The following is a 21,472-nucleotide window of genomic DNA, read 5'->3' as shown; positions in this document are numbered from 1 at the left end:
AACATACACAGAAGGGCAAAAGTTGCCACACTTCAAAGCATATGGCCCAGGGCAGCTAAAATGTGTTAATGTTGATTGAATAAACTGCTCCATTACACTAATGTTAGCAGGCTGCATAGACCCGATGCTAATCCAAGGTAAGAGAATGGAGATGGAGCAGCTTATCTCTAAACTCATGGATATTGGAAAATGATTAGAAAAGTGATTAGAGTGGAGGGAGACCACTTAGAGAAACATACGCTTTCAGGTTCTGATGTTGTTCCCAATCACAACAGGACGCTACGCATTACTGCTATTAATGATGCAAGCAGCTTACTGCCAGGAAGAGAGAGGTTATGAGACTGAGGTGATAGGTGTTGATTGCAATTTTCAACATAATCACCATGGAAATTTAGAATTACAGTGCACTATATACTCTCCACCAGGACTTTGCTTTTAGTTCTTCTGCCTTCTGCCGTCAGAGCCATGCAGTGTTTCCCTCTTTCTTTATAAACTGTTATATTTACTATGTTGGCACACAGCTTGCACACACAACACCTTCACATTGCAATAGTACAAAGAAATTCAAAAGCACTGAAAACTGTAGAAAGCTATTTATATTTATTTGTTTATTTATTTTACGCTTGCACAGTTGGTGTGGAGTACCCATAATTTTGTTGTACATGTACAGTGACAGGACTATTCTTCTTCTTCTGTTAACACTGACAGATTAAAAAATTGATGCTGTTTTTGTTTTTGCACTGCAGCCTCCATCTACAGGGGGAAAACACAATCAACTGTCCACATTAGAAATGCAACCGAAGTGAATTCATCTGTACAGCTAGTGCCAGAGATCATCCAGCTGTGTTTGATTGACAGTGATGCCATGACAACCCCGCATCAGCTCCCGGGTGTCCAATGAGAAGTCAGAGTCAGTGTCCCTCCCTGACTCCCAGGTGAGTTTAAAAATCAGATTTAAGCAGATTTCTGTCAGATGGTTCACGGAACGTTTTCCGCCTCCTTTTTGGCTTCAGTCTGTGAGCCAGATGGTTTTCAGGTCTCCCCTCGACTTTTTCTCAGCCTCCCGCCTCCTCCTGCCGCACTTTGCGGACGGGTCCCCTGTCTTGGCTCGCTCTCAGTCCCCGGATGACTCTTCCGTGGCTTGCGCTCCCGTTGCCCTCCCGGGACTGTGTTTCTCTGCTGCGCAGATCGCCAGCGTGTGCGAGACCCTGGAGGAGACAGGAGACATCGAGCGGCTGGCCCGCTTCCTCTGGTCGCTCCCGGTGACCTCGGACGGCCGCGACTCTATTTCTGAACACGAATCTGTGCAGCGGGCTCGCGCTGTAGTAGCCTTCCACACGGGAAGTTTCCGAGAGCTTTATCACATCCTGGAGACTCACCGCTTCACGCGCGCCTCGCACGGTAAATTGCAGGCGATGTGGCTCGAAGCGCACTACCGAGAAGCAGAAAAGCTACGCGGGCGGCCGCTCGGACCCGTGGACAAGTACCGCGTGAGGAAGAAGTTCCCGTTACCCAGGACCATCTGGGACGGAGAGCAGAAGACACATTGCTTTAAAGAGCGCACCAGGGGCCTGCTGAGAGAGTGGTACCTGCAGGATCCGTACCCTAATCCGGGCAAGAAACGGGAGCTGGCACACGCCACCGGACTGACACCGACCCAAGTAGGGAACTGGTTCAAAAACCGCAGACAGAGAGACAGAGCGGCAGCAGCCAAAAACAGGTCAGTAGATTTGACTAGAACTAGGCTGTGCCCTTGGAAGGTGCACTGAGGTTTGTTTGTCTGTCTTTTGTTTTTGTTTTTAAATAAATGCACGAGTGCATTTGGAGATTTTTTTCGTATCAAGTTACCGTATCTATATCACATTTCAGTTCAGTTTCATTCAGTTTTATTTATGTATTAAATCACAACAACAGTGTGATGAGACCACTGTTCATACTTACTATTCAGTTGGGCAGTACTCTAGCTAAGGGTGCGCAAAAAGGCCGTTCATGCGTAAAAGCGCACGCCCTGCAGCTTGTAGGTTTTCGTTTTCCAGTTGCACAGTCGGTCTTTCTTCACCTTTCTGTCACTACAATTTACTTCAGGGTCAGTGTGCGGGTCAAGCACCGTGTTGATGAAGGCAAAGCAAGGCATGCATGAATGGGCACAAATTGCTCATCATGCAAGGATAGACTCCAGTTTGACAGGGACGGAGATGGCATTAATTTAGTTCATAGGCTGAATTTAATTTCAGTTTTAGTTATAAGTTTTGTGTTCTACTTTACCTAAGTTGATAAAATTACTTTTTCCCCTCTTCAGTAATAGGTTGCAGCACCACCACATGTGTTCCGACAGAGCGCGTGCACTAAGCAGAGGAGGCTGTAGTCCAGACGGGAGCACAGAGCGCGCGGATGGAGAAACTCTGCTCTCAGTAACGGACAGTGACTCCGACTTGGACGTCTGACACTTTTAAAAGTGAAATAAACATTTAGGCTCTGCCGTCGGTCAACTGTGAGGAGAATGTGTGTGGACAAACGCTGGTCAGGATTTGCGCTGCAATAAATTCGGCGTATAAAACGCAATATTATTCCACAGGCGAAGCTTACGTTAACCTTTTCTGGGTGTTTTTCTTTCTTTTTGGTGGTCTTCAGGTACAAATTTTGAATTGTAACCACCGATTTTATTTAAACTGCGTTATTGGAGGGTGAGTGCACATCTGCTGACCCAGTTTGTCATGAACATAATTAAACACGCATCAAGCAATGCACTCCTGTTGGACTTTAAACCCAGGGACCCCCCAAAGAGAAGACTGAAAACTGCCAGTGAGCGAATCACTTTCATTCTCACTCATTTTCTCAAATTATGTGTCATAAAAAATCAGTCTAGTTGTTCCTTTAGAGGCTCAAGGTGGACTCCTAAATGTTTACTGTAGACAATCAGTCAGCACCACTGAATTCTGCCTGCTCCCTGTCTGTTTGTATTTTAATAACCGTTTTTTGTCAACTTGCCATTTTTTCGTTATTTAAAATTTACTGTGTAGCCATGTTCTGTCTACTTGATGTTCATTTTAATGCTGAATAAATGTTTTTTGGTATTTTATAGAAATAAAGTTATTTATTATATCACTGTTATGAATACTTTTGTAATGATCCGTAACCAAAAACCTGTCATATAAACAGTTAACACACACAAAAAAAACACAATTTATGATTACAGTAAATACTAGTATTTACTAGTATTTACTAGTATTGATTGCAAATGACTCGCATGTGGCTTCAGCCTAAAATGTGTTCTTAAGGGGTAACCTAAAGGGATTTATCAAAGCATATAAAGCTTATCAAAGCTTTGTTGTTTTCTGATTGATCCAAAACCCCAAATAAGGGAAAAACATACATATAGAATTGCAAATAAAAACTTTGCTTAAATAAACTCAAACTATCCCTTTTTTCAACCAGTTGAGTATTAAAACCGTGCAGAATACGTTTAATAATCGTGTTGGATTTTCCGTAAGTATTCGTTTATTTTTGCCTACTTTTATGATCAGTATGTTTAACCTGACTTTCCCGCAAAATGGCCTCGATTCCGGTCCACACAGTGACCTTTTTTGTATGCCAAATATTTTTATACACCTGTATACATGCAAACTACGCCTACATATATGGATAGATATTATTTAAATACTCTCACTTTCTGGAAACGCTATTTAACAAAGTAAATGCACACCGGCGCCACCTAGTGGTAACATTAAATTCAATTTGCGTTTATACCAATGACTGTAGAAAACCAACGACTGTTTTCTACAGTCACTGGTTTATACCCGTTTATGTAAGTACAATCTGTTAAAGCTGAAACTATGCAGTAGTTGACACAATACTTCAATAGGGATTCACCCACTATACAGTAATATAACCGGACTTTACTGCACCACTACTGCCTTTATTGGGGTTTTTAATGTATTCTACATTTTAAGTAAAAAAAAAAAAAGAAGAAGAAGAAAGAAACAGAGAGAGAGAGACTTTTAATTCTAATGTGCCACATGTCTATATAGTTTTAAACCATCATCTCTAACTTTAGTCTGGCTCCACCACTTGGGTAGTATTTCTGAGACAACTGACTCATATTTCTTGGCATTTATCTTGGTTCGGCGTGAGTCATTATAACCATCCACTATCCTGTGAAGCGCGAGAAGATCAGAATAGCATTTTGTTTTAACATGCAATGGTTTTCCAGCACAGACGACTGGACGACCTTTTTCCTCCTGACCATTGCAAAATGGCAACGATCTCCGAGCTGCACTTGAACACAGCGTTCAGTGACATCACGACTGATAGCGTCATCCTTCCGGTGATACTTTTCTTGCACCAGCAGGTGGCGCAGTTGGACAGGCCTGCTCATAAACTGCATAGGCGTTAATAAACAGTCTCTGATGATATGATGACATTTTACTCATCATTCTATTTAATTTACTAGATCATAATTTGATATCTAAATAAATAAATAATACATTATTTCAGACAGGAGACCCAGCTGGATGTAGTGGAGTGGAAGATGCTACTGTTTTCACTGGACAGAATTAGAAATGAGTATGTCAGGGGGACACCTCAGACCGAGTGGTTTAGAGACAAAATATAGAGGTAAGCTTGAGAGAGTTTGGACATGTGAAGAGGAGGGATGGTGGATATATTGGGTAAAGGGTATAGAAAATGGAGCTGCCAGACAGGCCACAGTAATGGAAGTAGGAAGACACACATAGGGTTGATGTGACAAACAAGGATACTAGGCATAGGATACGATAGAGGCCACTGTGGCCTAAGTGAGTATCCAAAAGAAGACTTTTGCTTGTGATAAGACCTGGGTACCTCTTCCACCACTGGCTGCATGGTTAAGATGCTCAGATTCCTCCATAGGGAAAAAATATGAAAAAAGACATGGCCAAGAGGCTCATTGTGAAGATGTGTTTGTTATGTTTTCAGCAGCTGTAATTGTAAGAGTTATATTTCAATTCCAAACCAACAAAGGAATAAACAAGCAGCACTTTTGGAGGAGAAGAAATGATGACGTTTGATTATGGTTTCACTCTGTTTAAGGACTAGTGGAGGCAGACAGCAGGGAAAAGCTGGAGTTTTAGCAGATACTTTGCAGTTATAAGTTCCAGGATGTGTATGTTGCTTGAGCGAGTGCACAGGAGGTCAGGGCTTCACTAACATAGAGTCCAGAAGATTTATGACAAAAACAGCGCTATGCTTGTGGTGTAGTTTTAAATAAAGTTTAGAACAGCATAAGTAATGAATATATATCTAAATTTGATTGTTTTGAGTACTGGCATGTCTTGGGACATTTCTGAAATTGCATCACTCACTGTTGATTTAAAAACCAGTCAAACATCTATTATACTCTTATAGGAGTAGCAAGTATTACTGTAGTACTTTATAAGATACTAAATACTATTCCAGCAATTTGAAAAAGTGTAGATGGTTTCTTACTTTCAGAGCTCTTTCATGTGAGAAGAAATGTGAAAACAGAGGTTCTGGAGCATTTTCATGCAATATTTTGGAACTATTCTAGTTTCTATTTGGGGAAAGAAACTATAGAAATTTTGGATGAATATGATAATTTTATAGAAAATGGGCAAAATATAATTAAATGTAATTTTTTTTATTATCACATGAAATGTAATGAAAGAATACGATTTTTAAGGAAGCTCTACCTCCTCCCTGTATATGTGGATAAAACCCACCCAAGGGCATCACTTTTTATAGTCTGTTAACATTCGAATTAATCTCTAAATCTAGTTAAATGAAGTTATTTGGTGATGATTTGATGATGACATTTCAGAACCTTTATTATGTAAACATGCTGAATTCAGGCTAGTTAAATTCCATAAGTACAGTAGAACAAAAGAGTAGTAATTTGCAGTTTTTAAGGGACAAGAGAAAAAACCCAGAATATAATTTTTGAAGAACTGGTAACTGTTTGCTTTAAGGTAAGAAGGGGATAGGGTACTCTAAAATTGAACCTAAACCCCTATAAAAGTAATGGTTGATTATAAAATAATAAGAAGGGCTCATTGGATTACTCTACAATATAGCCTGGAGCCCTATTATTGTGGTGTAATTACAATGTAAGAAGAGAAGGTTAGCCTACTCTAAAAGGCAGCCTGGACCCCTAATAGTAACATGTAATTACAAAAATAAGACAGGATCTTTAGGGTAATCTATTATACAGCCTTCACCCCTAGTAGTAATGTCTGATTACAAAAGAAGAAGAGATTTAGGAGCTTCAGGGTATTCATTGATATAGGGAAGGCTGGGTTTATAATGCAGCCTGAAGCTCTATTAGTATGTATTGTATCTTGAAGCATATTAGACTACTCTAAAATACAGCCTAGACACCTATTAATGTGTAATTACAAAATAAGAAGTGCTCTTTGGGATACTCTATAATATAATGAAGCCTGGAACACTTTATAATACAGACTGTAGCTCTGTTAGTATCTACAATGTAAGAAGGGATGCTTAGATTACTGTAAAAGGCATCCTGGAACCCTAATTAAATCAAAATTCAAATTTTATTTGTCACGTACACAGTCATACACAGTACGATATGTAGTGAAATGCTTGGACAACTGCTCGTGACCTAAAGAAAACAAAAAAGGAAAAGGCTATGAATAAGATAGGAAATAAATATGAAAAATTAAAAAGGGTAAATTTAACTAGGAAGGAATAAAATATAAATTAAGGTTAAAAATGAAATCCCCTATAATAAAGCCTAACCCCAGGAATACAACAGACATGGTTCCGGCTTTTCATCACCACCGGAGCCGACTGCACCTGCTCAAGACAATGCTTGTAATTCTACCAGACGTACCACAAGTGTCCAAGCGGCTCTCTGCTCCACGTTGCTTAAAATAGGCCTAGTCTGTTTTTTCTCTGTCTGTCTGTGTCTCTTTTTAGGAAGACATGTAAATCTGCACAGAGCAGATGAGAAGGGCAGAAAGTCTGACAGAAAATCGACACGGACAGTGTCACAACTTTTCAATTTTCCCTGTGAAACCATCAAAGCTTGCAAACAATGAAATAAAATATGTGTAAAAGGCAGTTGGGATACTCTTTAATAAAGCTTTATTACTTAAAAATGTTCAGTGTTAAAATGATTTAATCTTAAAAACAACAAACAACTGTTGACTATGACTCATTTTTTTAAGTATCATTGGGAATCTGTAGTATTTTAGGAACCTGAAAATCACATCCTATATTCAGGGTGTGGTAAAACGCGGGCTGTATTATAAAGTGCTGCCACCAGATTTACTCAACAATATCAGCCCTGTCTCTTCAGACTCTCTAACTGTGCGTGAGGCTGTCTGTGGTCATGCATGAGGACTGATGGGCTCTGTGGGCTGTCTGGCCATGACACGCGCGTTCACACATACACATTACTCCACGCCTGCGGGTGAATTCCATCGCCCCTCTTTTAAAAACACCTCTTCCAGCTGAGCACACACACACACGCACACACGTATGTATGCACGCACGCACGCGCACACAGATTCTCTCTGTCTTTCTTTTCTCTCATCCGGCGCAGAAGCCCGGCAACGCGGGTGACGCGTTTTGCGCATTTCCTGCAGCTCGCGCTCACTCACAGATTCAGGAGCGAGGGGACGGGAAGCGAGGGGAGCGCGCAGAGAGCGAAAGGAGAAAAAAAAGCGAAACGGGAGCGGAGCACTGGGATGTGTTTGGGGTGCTCGTGAACCCCCCAAAAAACCTTCATTTGGGGGGGTGGGGGGGGCAATAAAAGGCACTGCTTTCCGAGGGTTACGCGCAAATATCGCGGTGCCGTGAGGTCTTAGGAAGGAGATTATCCAGGAGAGGAGCGAGTGAGCCGAGACGGGCTGGAAGAGGAGCACCAATCCCGGATGGCTAGGCGCGGCTGGTCGCGCTCTCTTCCACCCTGACCCGGGAGAGACACACGAGGACCGCGGGGAAGCTCCGGGACTTCACGTGAACGTGAGCCAGTCAACCTGCGTTTCTGATCAGAGACGTTTATACCCCGTTCTGTTTCCGCGGTAACAGGAATTTTGTGTGGCTCACGAGACCGATCGTAAACAAACAAGGCAGCCGCCTCGGTGGGAGAGCGTCCACCAGGAGACCCCTGAAGGGTGTGAGTCCGCGTTATTTCTGCGTTTTTCAGTCTGCTGGGGATCAGTCAGCTGCCCTGTTGGCGTCTCTGCGCGCGTGTGTGGATAACGAGCTGTTCTGATATGGCTGTACTAGACTGAGAGTCCAAGGAGCCAGCGGCATTATGGGATGTAGCAGGACTGTGCAGTGACCCCGCTCATTGGAAGGAAACACTCTGTGTACAGGAGCAGGAACAGGCAGACTAGCCTAAACGCGCGCGCGCGCGCACACACACACACACACACACACACACACACACACACACACACACACACTTTTACGCACACACACTTCCCAGCAGCCATGCCTGTGTTCAGTGGCCTGTTGAAGGTGCGGGTTTGTGAGGCGGTGGACCTAAAGCCCACTCCATGGGCGCTGCGTCACGCAGTGGGGAAGAGCGGCTCCTTCCTGCTGGACCCCTACCTGGCTCTGAATCTGGATCAGACCCGACTAGGCCAGACCGCCACCAGAACCAAGACCAACAGTCCCGTTTGGCACCAGGAGTTCTGCACCGAGGTACGTGAGGGAAGGAGCCTGGAGCTGTCCGTGTTCCACGATGCACCCATCGGGTATGATGACTTTGTGGCCAACTGCACCATCCAGCTGGAGGACCTGCTGCAGAACGGAACCAGGCACTACGAAGACTGGGTATGCGTTTGATCTGTAGCTGTGTATGCGTGTGTGTAGGTGTGCGTGTCTGTAGGTGAAAGCCACAGTTTTGCATGTGCAGGTGGAAGGAAATCCTAAACACTGTATCTGCATAGTGTATTTTATGTGGTCTATTAGGCTGTGGTATGCATGCCATTGCTTGACTGCTTGTTTCATGTTCCTGTTCACAGCGAACAGCTAGGAAAAAGTATTCCCAGGTTTCACCTGTCGGTTATTATTGCATAAGGAATCAATACTGTTGGTCTTCTATTCCCAAAATTCAAACGTGAGCCTTTGCCACACCAGTGGGTGAAACTGAAAAAGACTACAATATGATGGCGAGGACTTTAGGACCTTATTATGCTTGTTTTATGCTCACAAGAGGTCCGCCCTCCCCTCCAGCTTCAGGTTCCTATTACAGACAGTATAAAAGATGGTTGTGGCTTCCAGGTCTGAAAAGTGAAACTAACATGACAGTACCTTCAACCAAGATTCTTTGTAATATCCACCAGGGGGTGATACTCATGGTTACGGACCTACTAGAGTCCATTTTGGAAGATTTTGATCAGTCGGCTAACGTTTGACAAGTTGTTAGCTGGTTTCACAATCAAATCTGCCCCTCTTTCCGTATAGTCAGTTTAAAAAACATGAAAAATGATAAGAGTGTGATTGCTTCAGAACAAGACTTTTCTAAACCACCAGTTTCATGTTACAATACCAGCATCTATCTCCTAAAGGCTGCATTTCACGCTGAAGTTTCCTCTCTTGTTGTAACCTGATGTTCAAACCGTCTGTTTGTGAATTGTAGCCAGTGAGAGGCTAGTTGATTTAAAGGGGAAAAAGGTTGTTTCAGAAGGTAGATAAACCAAGGGCCTGCACCAAGGTCCAGTGTAATGCTCGACTTAAAAGTCTGCAGCACTGATTTTTTCCTTCACAGAAATATAACTACACTTAACAGCTACACAATACGTCCACTTTAATCGGTAACAAATATATGTTTAACTCTAGTTTCATTCAGTATCAAGACTGACACCATCCCTATCCAGTGAAACCTCTGGTTTGAGTTCAGAGCCTTTTACAATGAAATGGGCCTTCATATTTATGACAACGTTAGCGAGGCAAGGCGGAGATGGTTTGGACATGTGCAGAGGAGGGATAGTGGATATACTGAACAAAGGATGTTAAATATGGAGCTGCCAGGCAGGAGGAAAAGAGGAAGACCATAGAGAAGATTCGTGGATGTTGTGAAGGAGAACATGCGGAGGAAGATGCTAGGGATAGGATCAAGAAGGAAGAAGAAGATGTTTACCTTATGTTTATTATTAAATGCTCTCTTCCAGTGTCAAACATTTGCACTGAGCTCTTCGTCAGAGCCTCCAGTTCTGTTATTCAGTTTCCTTAGCTGTGCTGCAGTCTGTCGTTGTCACACTGCAGGTGTGTATGGATATAACAGCTGGAGTCTGACTGATACCACATTATAAAAGCCGATACCGATATCTGGTCATTTAAGAATCCAATATTCCAGCATATAGGCCCATATGGTTTTTCTTTCATGAGAAACGGATTTCCCTAACACTTGTTACGTGTGGTCATTTTTAAGTTATTTGCACTCTGCTCAGATTAGCTGTTTGTTGTGTTCGTGGCCTTACAGGCAAGTGTTTACAACGGGGAATTTGCAGAGTGCCTTCTAGTGGCTGAACTATGCAACATCAACACTCATAACATGGTTGAAGGGTGTTTCTTCTGTCTCCGTTACTCTTATACTTTCTATAAATACCAATATCAACCTCCAACCAAAGTCATGGAGTCGTCTTTTTCTAATGTAAAATGAGACCATGTAGGAGCGACTTGTTTTCCATTCTATTATCATGCAGCTTTACCCTCGTTATCTGTGACACAGGAGCTGTTCGGACTTGCATTGCATCTGGTTAGGGCATCTCAGGTTCGACTTGCAGTCGCCCTTTCACAGTTCATCGCATTCCTCCTGTCTCTTTGCACTCGCAGAAACAGGAGCTGTTGTTTTCTTTAACCCCCCTCCAAAAACGCAGCATTGCAGCTCAAGATAAGTTTGTTTTTTTACTTATTTATTAGTTTTACTGTCCTTTCAGAGATGTACTCAGCTATGCTGAGGAGAAAACTATACTATGGTTTCCCATCATTTAACGTTAAGACTGTGATGTTGGACTGCTACACGTAGATTTGTATGTAAGGGAATAAAGAGCTGTTTGTTTTAGGTCTGCAAGTTTTGTCTCCAGTTATAACATGTGATCTCGTTCCACTGCTTCCCCTCATTTTGTGTCAACTTGCCTTATGTTAGACGAAAGGCTAATGAAGGTGATTTCAGGACAGAGTTGGGAGGGGGAGAGGATAACGGCAGACTGTTCTCCAAAGCACATTGTGAAATACTCTGATAATTTTCTACCTTTCAGGCAACTGTTTCAGGCAAGACACACACACACAATGAAAATCCACTGTCAGGCCTTTGGAAGAGGATATGAAATCACAGCACCCACTTATTACAATATTATTACAGTTTATTTTGTGAAATGTCATTTTTCTCTTTGAAGTAAGAGTATTTAATAGAGGCCCTGCTCTCAGCTGGATTAACATATGACCGTGATGTAATCTTAAAAAAAAAAAAGAGGGGCAACAAAATGCTCATTGTGGTGAATTAATTGCAAATCTAAAGTCTTAGGAAGCTTATTTTCATGATGCAATGCTGCAAAAAATGTCAGTGTGAGCTCTGTTAATGAGTGTCGAATGTGAAAGTGTATATGATTTCATGCTTGCCAAACTGTAGGTTTCCTTAACGGGGGGTGGGGGTTAATTGATGTGCAGTTACATAACCTTATGCTATGTCAGCACACGCACTTGTATATAAACCAGCACACACACAGGCACCCACTTTGCCCCTCAGCCATCCAAAGTGAGGTCAGAGCATATGGATCAATGTGCTGATTGACCACATCCCATCGATCAGCCAGCCGGCTCGTCAGTACATCTGCCTCAGAGCGACACAGTCCCTCTCACCCCCCCCCCATTATTCCATTACTCACCATTTCTGCCTCCCGAGTCTTTCTCATCCTCCCCTCTTCAGCAGCGAGCTCGTCTTTCAGCTTTAAGAACACCCCCACTCTCCCGCCCACCCTTCGTTTACCCATCATCTTCCTCTTCCTGCCTCGCTCGTGCACCTTAAACTCCTCTTTTATCTGCTTCCTCCTGATGCTCTTACCTTCTCGTGCGCCTCTGTCTTAAAGCGAGGAAGGAAGGATGTGATGTTCAGTCTCAACAAGGAGGTAGCGGTGGGAAATATAGTATACTCGTTAATAGGTTGTCTGACTCAGATCAGACAGGGTTTTCTCTTCAGTTTTTTTTAAACTCATTTATACAAAAAATCAAAATAAAATAGGCCAGCCTGCCTCTCACACACTGATTTATCACTACTCGCTGTATGTTTCACAAAAAATACATTATTAGGGATAAACAGAGAATACTGTTAACACAAGAATGACTTCTGGAATCGGATCTTTTCAACCTTTTCTGCTCGGTGGTGGATGCAAACCCTCTGTATAAATCTCTCTGTATGTAAAAATGAGCAAGCAAATTAAACTGGGTGGTAAGGCTTTAAATCTAGCTCACTAATTCTTTCATGGTAAATTTATCTGTTACTTATTTGACCCTTAAAAGGTCACAAAATAGTAATGAATGACCTTCATAGCCGCATGGGGAACTCTCTGCTTGCATCTTATTAAGGTGGGATGAAATGATCTTTAGGTATTCTGGCTTTTTAAATAGCTTCAACAGTTAATGACAATCAAAAATGATGACAGATTCTCTTTTGGTCAACTAATTATGTAACTTCAAAGTTCTGGTCAGAATTTGGAAAAGTTTATCCCCAGAGGATGAATCCTAAAAACCTAGAATCCTAAAGAAGATTCTTTCTAACGGATTACCGTACCGTGCATTCATTCCTCCCTCAGGATGCACACCGACCTAACATTAATCCCTGTCATTGACCGAAAAGTTTAGCCAAATTTAGCTGTCATCAATTTAAACAGTCAGTCTTTTACTTTGGTTCATTGGCTAAATATTAATATTGACTTTTGAATGAACATTAGCTATATGTTGTAGTTGGAGATAGATAACTAAAGCCCCTTTGCCATTCGCCACGGATCGCCATGACTTGATTTGGATTGACTGGTTTTCCACTACAATCTGGTACTAGCGAATGTGCGTGGTTGTCGTGACAGAAACGTGTCCGAGCGTCCCACAATGTTATTAATATGGCACACGAACTCTACAAAAAAGGTGGACGTCAAAGTGAAACCTGCTGCTCGGTCTGTGACTTTTCGTCTGACTGGGGGACCATGGCGTTGTTTTAACCATTTCCTTAGTTGCTGGGTTTCAAAAATGGCTGTTTTAATTGTCATGAACGAGAGGCTTTCTTGACTCATCGAGTGATGCTACTGACCAGCCAGTCAGTGGCATGCAGTCTGATGATGTCACACTTTAGTGCCTGCTGGGATCGCTTGGAACCCCGGTCGAGCGGGTACTTTTTAGTACCAGCTACTATGACCTAATGGAAAACGCTGAAAACCGTGGCGAACCGTGCTGAGTTGATCCAAGTAGGTACTAATGGAAAAAGGGCTTAAGACTAAACTAAGTAAACAGATAGATCCCCCCACTCCCCGTCCCATTTTCAGCAAATGCAGAATCACCCATCTGGGATTATTTTGGTTTTAAACCAGGTTACATCAGTGAACTGAAGGACTTAAACAAAGCAGGGAGATGAAGGATGTTACAGCTTGCAGCCTCCAAATGAAAAGCAGGTACAGATATATGTTATCCAGTGTCAAATATGATTTCTGAATTGACATTGCTTGTCAGCCTAGGCCAGGGGTCGGCAACCTCCTCCTTTTTTAAAAAAAAAAAAAGGAGACAGAAATGAGGGGAACAAGCAGTGATTTGAGCCAAATACTAGTCTTAGATTAGATTACATTTGTGCTTTGCAGGTAATTATTTACCAAGTTGAATTCTCAAGGCACAACATTAAATTAGCAGTTGTGAACTCAGCCAGTCCAGTCTCTCATAGCCACTATATTCATCCAGTAGCTCATCCATTCTGTAGACATCGTGTTTTTTGAGTTTGCAAAAGATTTTCCATAAGACACAAAAATAATTTAATATTCAGTTAAGCCTAGCTAAAAGAAATCTTTTGTTCTCAGTTGCAGTGCCATGTTTTTGTTCTTGGACTATGATCATTAAGTCTGCTGTGTGCAAAGAGGGCTATTGAACAAGTCAGTAGAACGCCAGGTCTGAAGGAAAAAAAACAGTATAGAGCTCCACAAAATCTGTGACTTAATACAGTTTGCATAATGGATCCTGGATCACGCTACCCCTATCATTGTATATTAACCACTGCCCTTTTAAGCAGCAATAATATCAGTAATTGGCAATCTAATAGGGGGAAGAGAGGGCAACTGGATTATGAAGAAGATCACCTAAATCATTAATTAAAATATATTTTTTTTCTCTTACATTGGACCTTTCATCCATCCATTCTCTGTCTGAATCAAACGTTTTAGCTTCCTCTGCTCTCCATTTAACCTGTCTTTCTTGTGATTGGCTGCCCCTCCCAATGTGGGTGGGTGGAGCTTCTGTGCTCACAGCCCAGGGTTCAGCAGTCTGAAGCCTGAGATTTTGCATCATAGGAATTATTTGCACATATATTGACATTATTTGGTCGCTTTCAAGAAAATAAGCAAAATAGACCACTTTAGTGTGTACGAATTATTGAAACCTCGGCAGAGTTTGCAGTACTTAGAGCAGATCAGTGACAAAAACCGAAGTGTACAGTAATACACAGTGAGACCCAGCACAGAGTACAGCCAAATGGCATACTTCCTGCTGTTCAGAAGAACACTGAGGCATGTGTACCTCAGCTCCATCTTTCTCACTTCCTCCGCCCTTCTGCTGCCTCTCTCATCCCATCTCGTCATCGCTCCATCTCTGTCGTATGTGCGCTGTTATCCGCATCCCCTCTGCTTCCTGTTCTCTTTTGTCTTCCACCACCTCTCCATCTCCCCGGGACCCAAGCGCTGGTTCCTGCTTTGTGCTGCTGGTGAAATATTAACCAGGACTTTGATGCTTATTAATTGTCCCACTCAGTAATTGAGATGCTCTACGGAGCCCATCCCCATGGTGACAGTGACAGCCCCGTCCCCTTGGTGACAGTCACTCACCCACAGACACATCAGAGATAGAGAGAGAGATGGGTAGGTAGGAGCGTTTTTTTTTTTTGGGGGGAGGGGGGGGGGTAAGAAAGGGCAGAAAAAAAAGCCGGAAAAGCAGCGTTTTAGTTCTTTTAGAAGGAAGAGTGATTCAAACTCAAGGCCTTCAAAGGTAGAGAGACTTAAAGGGTTCCCTTGTGCTGCGTGCCCACTCTTCAAGGGAAATTCCACTTTACTCACCAGCATAATTATGCCGATGATGTATTCAGGTAGTCGGTGAGACACGACATTACAGCATCAACCACTGGGCTCTGTAAATCAAGCCTAAGGCAGGTTTGGACAAGTTTTACTCAGTAACAAAACAGTAATTAATCATTCGTCACAAAACAGAGTTGCTGTTTAGATTGTCATCGGCGTAATGTACCGTTTAGGACACACAGGTTAGTTACACCGCCATTTATGTATTGTTTTCTGTTCATTATTGCAGCTGTGTTTATTATTTCGTGACTGAAATGCTTCACTGGAATATGTTTGAAAATTCAAAATCTGTCAGTGGGATTGACTCGCCCCAAGTGGCCATTAGAGGATCTGCAGTTTTTTCAGCCCTGCAGTTTGGTGGTTTTACTTCACATACACTGCAGAGGAAATTCTGTTGCTTTCTCCATTATTAGCAATTATTACAGTATTGACTGTAAGCTCATATATAGATTTAGGGTGGGTTGCTTTTTTTTAACAGAAGAAAAAAGAAATAGAACAAAGAAATAATGTCTACAAAAAAATGATACCATGGAAATCTTATTCTGTAAAATAATTTACTCTGAGGCGCTTACATATTTGTGGCAGAGGTTTAGAGTCAAGGGGTGTACGCACAGGAAATAATTCACAGTGATGTGAGCAGAGACCAAGCGATGATGGGCAAAATAACCACTGCTGATATGTTTCTCAATTGAATTAAACAAATACCAACGACAGTGAAGGATATTGTAGATTCGTGTCCAGCGGGGTGGTGGACATGCCAACAGTTGCTTAGGTAATTAGAGATTACCTAGGCAACCAGAAGCTTGAATTACCGTTAGCGATTGACCGTTATTGCAAAGCAATGTGCAGAGAACAAATACTTACATTTAGTAAGTTACTTACATTCACAGGGAGGTGCACAATAGCTTACAGCTCAGGTTACGTTGTAAGGTTTCAGAATGGTTTCCACTTGCACTCATTCTTCCAAAATTTCTCCACCAAAGCAATTCTATCTCCAGGTAAAAACTCCAGGTAGTTTCGAGTAACACTTTACCATCACCTTGTTTCCTGCTGTTCTGGCCCTGCTCACACTTAGAAATGGTGAAAAAAGAGCCTCATTTTCTTGAAGCCTGAAAGGCGTCTAGACTGCAGAAACAGCTCTGCTATTGGTTGAAAGTTACTTTGGCTCTGTTCTTCTAAACCTCCACCTCTCCTCACTGTCTCCCAGCTGTTAACAGCCTGTTACCCAGCATGCCTTTCACTTTATTAATGTTACAAGCTGTTTATGTTTGACAGATTATTTTTTACCGTGACGTTTTGCCCTTATGATTGTTGTGCATTATTTTATTTATTTATTTTTTTGCAGCAGCGTTTTTATTAAATTTTAACACAATACAGCCATAAATCAGAACATCTTGTACGTTTAAAGTATATTCAAGCTGTATTGCCAGAAAAAGAAAAAGAAAAGGAAAACACACACACACAGAAGGGCGAGGCTTCTGTTTTGCAGCTTCACAAAACAAAAAACGAAAAGAAGAGCGGAGGGAAACATCCTCAGTTTGTTATATATTCAAATTCTCGACATGAAGGATGATGAAGGGCGTCCATATATTCTCAAAGGTCTGGTCAGCAACATTTGATTTATCTATTGGTGGTGCTCAGTCTGTGACTGGACTTTCATAACAATGCAGTCAGTGCTTTTTTTTTGGAATAGTCAAACTAAAAATTGCTCATTTTTACTTTAATTATGTTTTTTTCTGAAACAATCTCAAGAGGTAACATTTCAGATCCTACAAGATCCATTTAGTGATTGTTTTTTCTGTAATGATGCTTCAAATTCTTCATAAGATTATCTGGTATTATTTTTTATTATATTTATTCAATAGTTGTGGATTATTAATTGTGGTTTTATATTATTGTATTTAATTCTAATAACAACAAGGAGTGAGTGTGCACAGTTGCAGGCTGTATATTAGGCTGTATAATATTCAAGTCAGGCTGGCTATCCGGTCTATAAGTCTGACGTCACTAGCCGTGTCTGGGTCTAAACTCCGCTGCAGGTCCATATATCAAACGATCACTATGGCATTACTGAGAGTTGAAAAACTGTCTAAAGTCTTTCATCTTTAATAAAATGATCAGCGTTCTGCTCTACCAGGTGTAACATTGAGTTTAACATCCAGGCATCCATGAAAACGGAATTTATTTAACAGAGTTAGAAGTTAGCAGGGAGTTAGCTCGCTAGCTTCTATCTAAATACAATATAGCATGTCCTGACTGCGGGGTTTTGGAAACAAATTAAAACGTACATCTCTGTTATCACTTCCAACATAAATGAAGACAGAAAACTAAACAGCAGTGACGTTTGTAGGGTTACTGAAGTTTGGCTAGCTGGTATATAATGATGTGCTATGTGACCGTTAGCGACACAGCTGTGTTAGCATAATATAAACAAGATAACTTTTTTCCACTCGATAAAAGTTAATGTGAGTGTTCTCGGTGGTCAGGAACAAATGTAATCGCATGGCAGGATGCTGTAAAAGGACCAAACTTCAGCCAGGAGAACAACTGAGATAATCCATCCACATATGAGGTTAGTCATTCATATACTGCTGCATGGGCTGGGCTGTAGTTACATCCTAAGGTTTTAAAAACTGAGCTTAAATAAATGATTAGCGGTAATTAAAGCCGAGGGAGGTCAGTGATCACTGACTGTTTTAGGAGCTTTTTGAGATTAAATACAAAAAAATACATAACATTAAACATCAAACAACACAAAAGCCATAATAACACAGACTACTTTAGGCCTGGAAGTAGGATTCGTCACGTCATCACTTAAAGACCGGATTATTACCACCAGCTTATCGCTTCCTTAGTAATTAAAAAAAATATAGCTCCTGGTAGTGTTTTTTAAAAAAAGTTCTCAGTTGACAGAGAAAACAGAGTTGGTGCAAAGGTAGCAAGACGAGTCTGAGGAGGGGGAAAACAGTGGTGATGACTGAGAGAGGACAGGAGATGAGGCGTGGAAGTAAGCTCTGTGTACATGTAAACATGTCAGGCTGGAGGGCGAAGCTGCGAGGCTGCTGGAAGCTTCTGAGACGTGATGACCACACAGTGTAACGTTTCCTCGCTGGGACACGGGCCACGTCAGATGTCAGCCAGCCACTGTTTGACACTTGGCTTCAGCACAGATACACTCACATGCTCCAACACGGCAGCCGGGATTAAAGACTGAAGGGCTACAATTGGAGACCGACCTACATCCGTTTAAAAGATGGTTTAACCAGTTTAAATTCTTTTTTGTTTTACAACTACGAAGCCAAATATTTTAGTACAACATGTTTTATAGGCTCCGTTTATGCCTGCCAGAATTTATTGCATTGCATATTTCTAAGAAATCTTAAACAAGTGACAAATTCAGACAGTGTAGAGTTTCAGAATTTGTTATATTAGTGTAAATATTGAATTTATAACCATTTTATGTCAGCAGCGACGGCTTTGCAGTTGTTTTTTCATCTCAATCTCAAGAGCGCCTGTCAGGAAATTTCTTCACAATTGACTCTAAGGCGATCTGATAAAAATGTTAATGTCGCAGGTCAGGGAGAAGAATATATATCTTGGCTGTGACAGGGAATCCTATTTGCATGAACGATCCTTTTCTGTGGCTACCTCTAAGTACAGTTCCTCTTCTACTTTTTTTGCCTATGGTGTGCCACAAGGTTCAGTTTTGGGGCCTTTATTGTTCTTGCTGTATTTACTTCCTCTTCAACACTTATTCAGCACTTTTAAGGACATTTTGTATCACTGCTATGCAGATGATATTCAGTTATATATCTCCTTTAAGCCCCATGATTTTTCCAAGCTACAGATTTTGCATAAGTGCATAGACTCCATTAGAGGTTGGATGGCTGGAAACTTTCTTCAACTAAATGAGGAGAAGACTGAAGTCCTTGTTTGTGCTCCTAAAAATTTTGTACCTAGTGTTATGGAAAACTTGGGTCCACTTGCTACATTTGCCAAACCGTCTATCAGGAAGCTTGGTGTTACTATTGACTCAGCTCTGACTTTGGATGCTCATGTAAAATCTCTGGTTCGCTCCTGTTTTTATCACTTGAGAAACATTGCTAAGCTGAGTCCCATGTATCGCACTCCGAATTGGAAGTTGTCATTCATGCATTTGTTTCATCTCGTCTGGATTATTGGAATTCTTTGTTTACTTGGAGCATCTTTGGAGCATCTGCAAGTTGTACAGAACGCTGCTGCAAAGCTTCTGACCAAGTCCTCCAAGTTCTCCCATGTCACACCCCTGCTGATTCAGCTGCACTGGCTCCCCGTTAAATTCAGAATCCACTTTAAGGTTTTGACCTTGACTTTCAGGGCTCTGCATAGACAAACACCAACATATATAAGTGAACTTTTACATCCATACATTCCCAGCAGGTCCCTGAGGTCATGTCACCAGAGCTTGCTGGTTGTCCAACACACGAGGCTGAAAACAAAAGGCGACAAAGCTTTTGTAACGGTGGCCCCCAGATTGTGGAACTCTCTCCCTTTGAGCCTGAGATTTGTGGACTCCGTGGTCGCTTTTAAAAAACAGCTAAAAACTCATCTTTTTAAACTTGCTTTTGGTTGATTTTTATTTTTAGGTTTTAGCTTCTGTGACGCACTTTGTGATTTTTATCTTGAGAGGTGCTATATAAATAAAATTTTACTTACTTACTTACAGAATTACACCCAGTTTGTAAATCAAAAATGTATCGATTGCACAAATGTGGACAAAACATCATCATTTCATAATTTGCCACTTTTTTGCAGCAACATAAGTCAAGCTTTGGCTACAACTTATGTTGTGTATGCTATCAGAATCAAGCGTGTTAATCCACACAAGGAATTTGACTTACTCTCAAAAAACGTAGACACAAATGGTGACCGTGTAGCCACGGAAGAACAAAAGAGTTTTGGCTGTATACACAGTTCTTTCCACAGATTTTAAATCCAGTTGTGCCAAAGTGAGGTTGTATTGCAAATGTGTTAGTCGGCGTGCAAATGTCACGGATATATGTGGTATTCAGTTGCACAAAATATCACAAAGCTAAAAAACCCCCCACAAAAGTGCAGTGACTCAGTAAATCCATTGAAGACATGGCGCGGGGTACAGTAAGGCAGTCTCCTGCAGGAGCTAGCAGATAAGCGGGGGAGGAGCTGCATCAAGAGAAGACAGGAAAATGCTAATTAAGTTGGTTGACTAATGGGTTGTTAGTTTGTAGTAAATCTTTTTCAGTGTGTGCGTGAATTTGCCCCATGTGCCTGCTTTCAACATTAGATAGCCATAAAAAGTCTAGATGAGCTGTAGCTGCAGTAGGTAGCAAAGCAGAACAGAGCCATGAAGTCTGTTACCCTGAAGGGGCGTCCACATAGGTAGCCCTGCTTTGTTGCTAATGGTTGTTTGCTCCAGTTAGAGTTTCAGGCCCGGGTTGCCTAGGTAACCTTTTGGTAATTAATTTAGCACCTTGTAATATGTCAGTCATCAGTATTTCACTGTCATTGGTAGTTGCTTCAGTCACTCGCCTTGACGTTGAGTCCTGGGCATCGCCTCCGTTTTCTTCACTGTTGTTTAAAGTTGCAGAATTTGATTTTCTGTGCTCACTGGTAACCACGTTGCTGTGAACTGGGGGATGCAATTCTCTCTGAACGAAATCAAGGACAAACATGAAAGTTTTAGTTTTCCAAAGTTCAGCGTTACACCGGGAAGGTTGGTGTCAATATTGTCTCCCATTTCTGCAACCAACGTTAGGGTAACCAACAAGTATGTTAAAGACAGCTTGTAATTACCGAGTATGGTATTTGGCACATCTAAATTTGACATTTCCTTAGATGGGGAGGAGGGCCAAAAAATATTTTTGTCCTTTAGTGGATGTCAGAGTCGTAAAAAGGTTAAGAACCGGTGCCACTTTGAGGGAATGAACTGCCAGAGGGTTAAAAATAGAAAACACTAACAAGTCTTGCTAGCCTCTTTTGCACCATCTGCTGCTACCTCCCAAAAAAGATGCAGTTTGCAGAAAGTTATAAGATGAAAACAACTGAGATCCACCTTTTTGACTTTATATATTTTGTTGCCTTAAGAAAAACAAAAAACATCCAAAGTTAAAAATATCCTTGAGCACTAACATAATCCTATAGTCACAGAGGCAGCATCATGACAC

At 41.6% G+C, this 21,472-nt stretch overlaps 2 protein-coding genes across 2 annotated transcripts in view; both read left to right on the top strand.

Moving 5' to 3' along the window:
* Positions 1–736: 736 nt before the first annotated feature.
* Positions 737–3,107, top strand: LOC102297362 (homeobox protein SIX3). Its single transcript, XM_005943912.3, has 2 exons — positions 737–1,720; positions 2,300–3,107. Exons 1-2 carry the CDS (start codon positions 1,026–1,028, stop codon positions 2,442–2,444), a joined length of 840 nt encoding a protein of 279 aa, XP_005943974.1. The 5' UTR covers positions 737–1,025; the 3' UTR covers positions 2,445–3,107.
* Positions 3,108–7,585: 4,478 nt separating this feature from the next.
* The window catches only part of LOC102296858 (protein kinase C epsilon type), a 52,111-nt gene continuing 38,224 nt past the window's right edge, over positions 7,586–21,472 (top strand). Inside the window, exon 1 of the mRNA XM_005943910.3 lies at positions 7,586–8,802. Within this exon, the coding sequence (XP_005943972.1) occupies positions 8,458–8,802 (345 nt within the window). The 5' untranslated portion in view covers positions 7,586–8,457. The remainder of the gene's footprint in view (positions 8,803–21,472) is intronic.

Source organism: Haplochromis burtoni, unplaced genomic scaffold (genome assembly GCF_018398535.1).
Source record: "Haplochromis burtoni strain Fernald_Lab_line unplaced genomic scaffold, NCSU_Asbu1 Contig_278, whole genome shotgun sequence".
NCBI lineage: Eukaryota > Metazoa > Chordata > Actinopteri > Cichliformes > Cichlidae > Haplochromis > Haplochromis burtoni.
The sequence above is the reverse complement of the archived record's forward strand: the minus strand, read 5'-3'. Positions and strand labels throughout refer to the sequence as shown.

Coding starts and splice junctions, on each gene's coding strand:
- LOC102297362 (XM_005943912.3), top strand. CDS start 1,026: ATGGTTTTCAGGTCTCCCCTCGACTTTTTCTCAGCCTCCCGCCTCCTC. Junction 1,721..2,299: donor GCGGCAGCAGCCAAAAACAG/GTCAGTAGATTT, acceptor TCCCCTCTTCAG/TAATAGGTTGCAGCACCACC.